The sequence below is a fragment of the Dermacentor silvarum genome, chromosome 5 (genome assembly GCF_013339745.2).
Source record: "Dermacentor silvarum isolate Dsil-2018 chromosome 5, BIME_Dsil_1.4, whole genome shotgun sequence".
Classification (NCBI taxonomy): domain Eukaryota; kingdom Metazoa; phylum Arthropoda; class Arachnida; order Ixodida; family Ixodidae; genus Dermacentor; species Dermacentor silvarum.
Genome location: NC_051158.1, coordinates 49,372,303 through 49,381,019, shown reverse-complemented (window position 1 = coordinate 49,381,019; position 8,717 = coordinate 49,372,303). Strand labels below are relative to the sequence as shown.

At 46.6% G+C, this 8,717-nt stretch overlaps 1 protein-coding gene across 2 annotated transcripts in view; it reads right to left on the bottom strand.

The window, feature by feature from the left end:
* The window catches only part of LOC119453376 (GTP-binding protein drn-1), a 14,825-nt gene extending 8,540 nt beyond the window's left edge, over positions 1-6,285 (bottom strand). Inside the window, exon 1 of one of the 2 annotated variants that reach the window (XM_037715418.2) lies at positions 5,954-6,285. In XM_037715418.2, coding sequence (XP_037571346.1) covers positions 5,954-5,976 — 23 coding nt within the window. In that variant the 5' untranslated portion in view covers positions 5,977-6,285. Of the gene's footprint in view, positions 1-2,292; positions 2,663-5,953 lie in introns of those variants that run through there. The other variant, XM_037715417.2, reaches the window with a different exon arrangement.
* Between the last annotated feature and the right edge of the window lie 2,432 nt (positions 6,286-8,717).

The window sequence follows — 8,717 nt, the reverse complement described above, 5'->3', positions numbered from 1 at the left end:
ATTAAACGCGTTGATTCCAACCTACGATCCTCATTTCGCCTCATGAACTTCAAGCAGGCCAATGCTCAGGCTGCTGTGACGCAGGCAGTACGTTCAAGTGGGCGCCGTTATAATTTGCAATGACGCAGAACACCGATGGGCTGTAATGAAAGCTTACGAGTGGTGCCCTATAAATGCCGTGATTTAGGCAGGAAACTGCGCTGGAAATCGTATCTAGCTTTCGGCTATGATGTCAATGTGCTCAAGGCGATGGTAAGTCGGTTTACGTCGGGAGCTAAGAGAAAATTCAGGCTTTCGCTCCTCCATCTTAAATATCAGTAAATTGATTTGCGTTAGCGTCCGTAGTTAAACGCATGACGTTCGAGCTACACGTGGCAAGACCACACCGAACAGTCGCAATCAGTGAAGAATGCAGGATGGTACAGCATTCACGAAGCATTTCATTCAATGTATATGCCGCGCTCGTGGTTAGAAATGTACTTGTGGCCACGAGTATGAGGATCTATGATGTTTACAAGTAGGATTTCCGGGACACCATAGTGAAGGCCATTGAGTTAAACAGGCTCTAATGAGCTGGACCGCTAACTTTTACGTGTCGAAAAAGACCCAGGTCCCACGACACACAGAAACTTTACAACGTCAAGCGCTGTTGGCACTCCAGAGATTTCTAGAAGTCAGCAATATATTCAGCAACTATGGAGTATAGTTTGTCTGATCTACTGTGAGCTGACCGCGTGTGCTTTATCTGACCTGATTTGGCGCAACTTTATACGCCTGATTCCTTTTGCTTTGCTCTTAACTGACTGTTTTATAGGAAGTCGAACATATGTGCAAAAATGTTCCACATACTCAAAGTAACTCGTGTAGAATGTGATTAAGCGAGTATATATGCATACCCTACAAGCAGACCCACCTGGTAGACACATTGGTGCAATAGTGGATAGAGCCTGATAGGTCACGTGCATGAACGTTTAGTAAAACTGATATGGTGATCTACTGCAACGGTTCTAGGGCAGCATTAAAATTTTTATATAGGAGGTTGGGGTGCGTCGGCAGTGCAGGCAGAAAATGCCTTAGCTATTGAATTTCAAGCCAGTCAACAGCAATATATAAAAATACATACATAAATGAAAGCTTATATGATAATAGTAATTGATATTAAAGATAAGGAATCCACAACAGAGTACTGAAATGGCATCTGTCTGTCACAATATAAAAAATATGCATCCATGATATTACGTTAGAAAACTTTTGCAGCCAAAATGAAATATTGCACAGTACTTTTTGTCCTTAACATATGTTCTTCATTGGCTAGCACTTAGGCGCCCGCCATTGAGCCGGTGAAACGATCTCCGGGGCAAAGGCGAATCGCCGGCAGTATTTTGGTAAGAACAGCATTGTGAATTCTGGCAGTGCATTCCTAATCCATACCCGAGGTGAATCTCAGTGCATTGGGCAACTATGTGACCCACGTTGCGGAACCATTCGTCACAACGAAAGAAAGGGGCACAGTTGAGCAGGCTATAGACGTCTACATTTCTTTGAGCAACGGACAACCCATTTTTTTTTTCTGCAAGAATGACATATGTTCATGTATTTGGCATCTGTGAGTGCTCACGTGGCCGGCTAATATTGCGTAGCATTCTTCATTTGATTTAAAGGGAAAAGCATGCTACGTCACGTTGACTCAGGTTACCTCTCACACCATTGCGCCAGCGCGGCCGTCTATAATAACGGTTCTTATCGTTATAAGACCGTTATTAGCGGTATAATACACCCGAAAAGCACAAACAGCATTCCACATGCCCAATAAAAAAAAACTTGTTCACATTTTGTTTCTGGCCGTAGAGATTACATTCCGATAAAAAAAGAACAATGAAATGTTTTTGGACTTCACAATTAGCTATGTAGGAACAAGTTACCGAATAATTGATTTTGTGAAGTATGCACAACTAAAAGTCTCGCTGAAGCTTATTTAAAGCGATGATACCGTCTTGACTTAAGGTTTCCCTGCCTAACCTATAGTTTTCAGATACGCAGTTCGGGCTGTCTGTGGATATAGGTTACTTTCTGGCGCATATAAGCTTTCAACGATTAGCGCATAGTGCGCATTCACGAGGTACATCGTTGTTTCCTCCAGACTCGACTACGCCTCCACGTCGTCCTTCCGAAAATTACGACGCGAAAGCGAAAAAAAAAAAACATGAACATATGCTAGCGTTCAGCAAGCGAAGCGTCGAGACACGCAACGCACGCGCACAGAAAAAAACGTCGCAGCTGCGGTGATCTTACCGAAACAGCGAGCCTCGCCGCACACTCGTCGAATCCATGAAGACCTCGCGAGTGAGCGCCGACTCGCAGGAAATAACTGTGACGACGACGAACTCTTCGGCAACGATGCTCCCACTCGTCCTTCTTGGTTGCCGCGCACAGTGATATGGCGGGATTGTGTCGCTGTTGTAGTGCAACTCTATTCGGTTCAAGATACGAATCCAACTCCGTTACGTCGCCTCGGTAGGTAGCACCGACACAAGATCTCGGCGCGTCCAGCCTGCAGGATGACTGTAACACTCGATGAGACAGCATAGGCCGCCTCCTCGACTGCCCTTTCCTCCGTCGCACCTGCGCTCTCCTCAGAAACGGCGTCAACACCGGCCGCCGTCGTACTTACAACTTCTTTTTCTCTTTTTGAGCTCTCTCTGGGTCTTCGCCTTCGCCATTCCGTAAGGCACGCGGCGTGCAGCTGGGGGATCCCGCGCCTGCGGCGCCCTCTGCCGAAATGCGCTCTAGTAAGGCGCTTGTCTTACTCAACTCCCTTATTCCTTCTCTCGCCGTATTGCTCTCTTCACTATGCTCGGTGCGGTTCTTTAGGCATTGACAAACGCGCGAGCACGCAAATGTGGGCGGCCGAGCAGACAACTTTAGAATAGCCAGGTGTTTTCCATTTCTGTCTGCAGCTCGGCCACGTCGGATACTATACTGGTCGCTGCGGCTTTGTTGACAACCGCATCGCCTCCCCAGGCTCCGTTCTGCTATGCCCAATTGTTGAAAAAGGAGCGTTAGCATCAGCACCTTGTAGCTGTCAGAAAAAATGCTTGTCCACATTTAAGTTGGCCTAGTTCATTGCTCCACGCATCCTTATTTCATTTCATTACACTCAATGTACATGCTCGACCATTCCGTAACATTTCTGTAGTGTCAAGCTAAGCAGCTGTTCAGGTAAATTATTGGTCTTTTGAATTCATGGTTGATTGATTAATGAAATAATTGATTGACTAAGTGATTGGTTTACGCTATGAAAGACTAAGTTATGGAGGGCTGCACTAAACAACACACTTATAAATTTTAGGTGTCTTAATATCTGCTGAAAGCGGTCACTGGGATGGAGCAGCTGCCCGTAATTCAATTGGTTCATTGATTGATTGATTCACAACCCAGAGCGACACACGGGCTTTAACTCCGTATTGTGCGTGTTTTTTTCTTCTTTTGTTGGGGGGGGGGGGAGGGGGGAGAGGGAGGTTAGGCTGTGGAGTAATTTTGACCCCGTGGGATTTGTTAGTGAGCACCCAGCATAGAGTACATCAGTGTTTTCTGCATTCCGCCACCATTGAATTGCGGGCACAGCGGTCTGGAATAGAACTTGCTATCTGCTGCTCAGCATCGCCACGCTATGGACACTCAGACATCGCTACGGGCCGATTAGTTGCCGGCACGGCCAATCAGAAATGTGCGTAATTTATATACACGGCGGTTCATACAGTTGAGTGTGTGACAGCGACAAAGAACGGAGAGGCAGTGCTGCGGAGCTGTTCTATGCGCGCGAAATGCGGGAATGGAGCAGGTTCCGATCGTGATGTTTCTCGTTGGTCCCAGAAACGGGTTCTAACGAGCACGTGGCCGATTGAACAGGTCGATGAGTCACGGACGACCCTAAACGGCAACAGGAGGGCAGGAACCGCTCCATGACGTCTCCCGCGTTTGATTACTACTGCTCATCAAGGCACCGCTATTATTATATATGCATAAGCATTTCTACGCCTACCGAACGGGAAAATCTGTCCGTCCATCCGTCACGTAAGACGAAACGCTATAAATAAATTAACGTATAAACAAAGTAAATTGGAAAGGAAAAATGATGGGCGCGGTGAGTTTCGAACCGACGAATGCAGGCTCAGAAACCGATTGTCTTGCCCACAGAGCTAAACACCCACGCTTGCAGAATGTGAATATATCTGAACGACATAAATGTGTTGTACCGGTGGTACAAAACAAATGGGAAAGGAGAACGCTTTCCATGAAAGCATTGTTGAGGGATTTGGTAATGGTGGGAAAAAATCCATCTCTAGGACCACATGAAGAGCCGACTTGGACCATTGTAGACATCAGGAAGATTCCCATTTTGCGGAAACTGAATGCCAGATACAACTACATTCCCGATGTTTTTCGGGTGGACGCGGGGTGCACGTTCCGTTGCGGTGTTCCTTCACAGACAAAAATGCCACCGATCTCTGAAGGCTCATGCACTTCACGTCACGCAACACAGACAGATAATCAATGAGTTGATAAGGATGATAAGGAGTGATGAGGGGTTATATATGTCTCATCACGGCTGATATTTTCTCGACGCGGATGGATAAGGTGCTAAAGAACGAAAAGGTTGATAAGGACAAAGGGTTGATACGGATCGGATCAATTGCGATAAGGTTGAGACTGACCGATAAGGGTTGATAAGGCTCGGATTTAGTTGATGAGGTTGATAACAACGAATAAGAATTGATAAGGGTTGGATCTAGTCCGATGATATTGAAAGCAACCAAAAAGATTTCATAAGAGAAATTTCATAACATTGATAATGACACCGGGCTGCGTGGAGGTGAACAAGTGACAGAATGCTTACGCATATTTGACAACTTTCAGAGTAGTTTCTCCGTGAATTCTTTAGTGGAGAGTGATCGGGCAATTGATCCTGTCAGTAAGAACATCGTGTATTCGAAACGGACGCAACATTTAGGCTCTCGCTGATGCAAAATAGAGGGTTATTCAAAGAACTAGGACTGTTTCCCAACTTCTGGGATCCTTTATGGGTGCCTAATCGTCGGAAGCACAGATATGAGGCTTCAGAAAGTGCGACCAGTGCACAAAATTATTGTGCTAAAAATTTCGACTGTTAGAAAGGCACAATTTCCATTGGAACATTCTTGGACACAGCACAAACACGAATTCCCCATGTTTTAAAAGCCTATTCGTTGCATTGCTAGAAGAACTCTGCAGCGTCGTTTGGACCCATTGCTTACGGGGCTATGTTACGTATATTTCTTCGTTGTCAGGTTTAGAAGGCGCTCAGTTTACACAAAGTCAGCGCGCTAGTCTCTTAAGCAGCAACGAGGAACTTGCCGAAAAGAAAACAAGGCGAGATGTGTTTAAGCGTAGAATTGTATCTGCCCGTGAGACATTCAACACAGGGATTGATTTGTTCTGTTTAGTGAAAAAGGTAAGAGCGTCATAGCGAGTTCTTTTAAGTTATCGCGCTAAGAACACAGATGCAAAGATTTAACGTACAAATGACTAAAGTGCACGTCCTTACCGACTACGTCTACCGCTTACCGAATAATAAACGTACATTACTTTTGAACACGATCGACATGAATTGAACTGATGTATTGGGGCATTTGATCCTGGACCACGTCGAGCGCGTTCTTTCCTGCATTATACATTTCTTGCTGACAGTTGCTTGAAAGCGCACGTCATTTTGCGAACGAATCGGACTACTGGGCACACTGTATCCCGAAAAGTACAAACCTCAGAATGAATCAAGCGGTAGTCGTAAATGTAGGAGTGAGAAACCCGAACTAAATGTTATAGCATTTTTTACGTCACCGTAGCCTCGCAAACATTCTTAATAATTCTCACGTAGCAGTCAATCATTCTCAAGTAACTTTTCATAGGTGCTTACCAGGCCTGCTTGTCGTAGCGCATTCGGCTTAATGGCGTCCACTTGTATCCTTGCTCAGATCAGATCACCAGGTCCCAATAATCTCGCTGCTGCTTCGGGAAGGTCAAAGTGCTTTTCTGGTGGGTTTCTTTTTTTTTCGGCAGATGTATCCGTTGTCAACGATGATTTCTCTCGGCTTGAAGACTTACAATAGTGCGCACTCGTCCGTTTTTTTTTTTTCTTAAGACACTAGTGCCAAAAAGGAATCGCTAACTGAACAGTCAAGCGAAAGCGAAACTGCGCTGACTTTTTTCCAGCTCTCCACTCCTAAACAGCGCGCTCACAAACTGCCTCCTTCGCCGTTCCGAGCAATTGACGATCTCATCTGAGCGAGCCGGAGCCTGCCCTTTATATGACGCGCCCGTGCGCTTCGCTCCCAGGCGCGCGCGCGCGCGTGATCTCTTTCCCCACCGTTTGTCTCCTCTCTCTCTCCAGCGTCTCTCCTCCTCTCCCTCTTTCTTCTCCACCATCCCTAAGCCGTCGCTCTCACCTGACACGACGGGCCGGCGCTCGCGTGCCCAGCCTCGTGAGCCCGTTGCTAACGGCGACGGGATTTCCTGCCATCATCCCATCCTCTCCAGCCCGCCTTTCCCTATTGTCCCCCGTCCCCTCGGAAACACCTCTCAGGCGCGCCTCCCTTACAGGTGGTTTCTCGCCCACTTCTCACCCCCTTCACACCCAATCATCCTCGCTGTTTTGCGCGTCTGGTGTCCGGTTGCTCATATCTCGCGACTCGCTTTGCGTCCTCTTCTGACACTGGAAAGACTCTCGCGTCTACCCTCCTCACAGGGTCATCTTCACTCCATCTGTCCCAGAGGCTCGTGGCTTTCAAAGCAGCAGCATTAATCTCCCCTCCCCGCCATACATTATCACCTTGCTCGCTCTCCACCTGTTTTTGGCCGACGTTCGGCGGTGCTCGTGTCTGTCCTCGACCTTGAGCGGCGACCGACCAACAGCCACCGCTATTAGAAGAGAGGCTTTGTTGCGTTGAAGCTCAGCAAAGCTGGGCGAGTTGTGTCTTTGTTGCGTAGTGTGCGCATGCGTGGTCAGCTTGCCAGCGCCGAGTGCGATGCCAAAGCGACGGTATTACGCTGGTGTGTGCTTTTAACTCGATAGCGTTGAGGGCCCCGTGTCGCAGAAAATTAAGCGTCGGCGTCGGCATTGCCGCCCACGGCCGAGGAAATCGTTCCCAACCACTCAGGCCCTCCAAACATAATTTACCACTATCGTTGATCACACTTTGTCTTGCGTTCTTTACAAAGTTACTCCTCGGAATTTTGAGAGTGACAGCCCACAAACAATTGCCATGAAACAAAACACCGACAGCGCATGCCTTTTATGCTAAATCTTCTCAGGCTGAAATAATAAAGGTACAAACAATAAAAGAAGCCCGGCCCACGAAAAAGGCCGCGTTTCTACCAGAAAGCGCGCCTTCGTGCATAGCGTTCACCTCCAGCATTTCCCGGTAAACGTTACGGTTACATAAGCTGCAGTTGCCGGCAAGTGTGAGAAACAGTCAAGGATGCTATCGCGTTCCACTCTTGAAGGCGAAGCTTAAGCGTCCTCCAAATTTTTTCTTTCGTCCGTTGTTGTGGAACTTTGGCAACCGCGTGTAATCGTTGAGTGGGACTGGTAACGGTGGCTCACATCATCAGCTCACTTGCGTAACGAACCGTGCAATTTATCCTCGTAGTAATTCGCCAGAAAACACGCCATTGGAATAATCATGTGAAGAGTTTCAGAACTGTAAGCATTTCTTTGGCTGGCGCAAAAACAGCACAACAGAGATACGTGAGAAATGTCATGAGTTGGCGCCGCGTGAAAATCTCCAATGCGCACAAATGTGTCATCAATGAGAAGCTCCTTTTCGAAAGGCTTTTTGATAACAGGTGTCCTATTTAAGCTGCAAAATCGCTGCCATGAAAAAAGAAAGCGTCGACGGCCACATAAGATTAGACGACGTGATAAGATAACTTTTTAAATATCATCACGAGCTCCCTCTTCACTGGGTGAACTGCGCTAAATGAATAATAATAATAATGTCGACAAACGTATATAAGACGTAACTTCATTCTGAATCAAACATTTCTTCTTTGAATTCTTCAAACGATGGTTGAAATTTTCATGCTAATAATGTCTGCCTTGCCACACAGTCTACCTGCAAAAATGGCAGGGTCCTAGATCCTACAGTTCTTTTAATGTTCCCGTCTTAGAAAAAAAAAGAAAAATACCTGGTATGTAATGTAAAACGTCCTGCAATGATTCATTCTGTTTTGAACTTTCGACGGACGAGGTAGGAGCGCGGAATGGTGATCTTTAGGGTAGTTCCCGGAATAGAATGATCGCGATGTGCACTATGGGGTTGGGTCTATATCGGGTCAGATCTCACATTCATTCGAGCAGCGAATCCAAACGCTGTATTTGCCCAAGGGATATTTCAAAAATAACGCGAGAGAGCGTTGAAAAACGGCTTATTCGCCATATTCTTGAGGCCTGGTCCATCGCCTTTCCCCCTTCCCCCCCCCCTCTCCCACCCACTTCCACTCCGATAGCGTCAATGCAGATTTTTATGTGTGCAACGTGCCATAAAGAAATTAAACGCACGAAGGAAGCACTTCGCGAAGCTTTATTTGACGTGGGCTAGTGCGTGTATGTGTGTAAACATTGCGGCGTCTGTATATTTGAAAGATATGGAAAGTTGGGATCTAGTGATTCTTGCTACTAT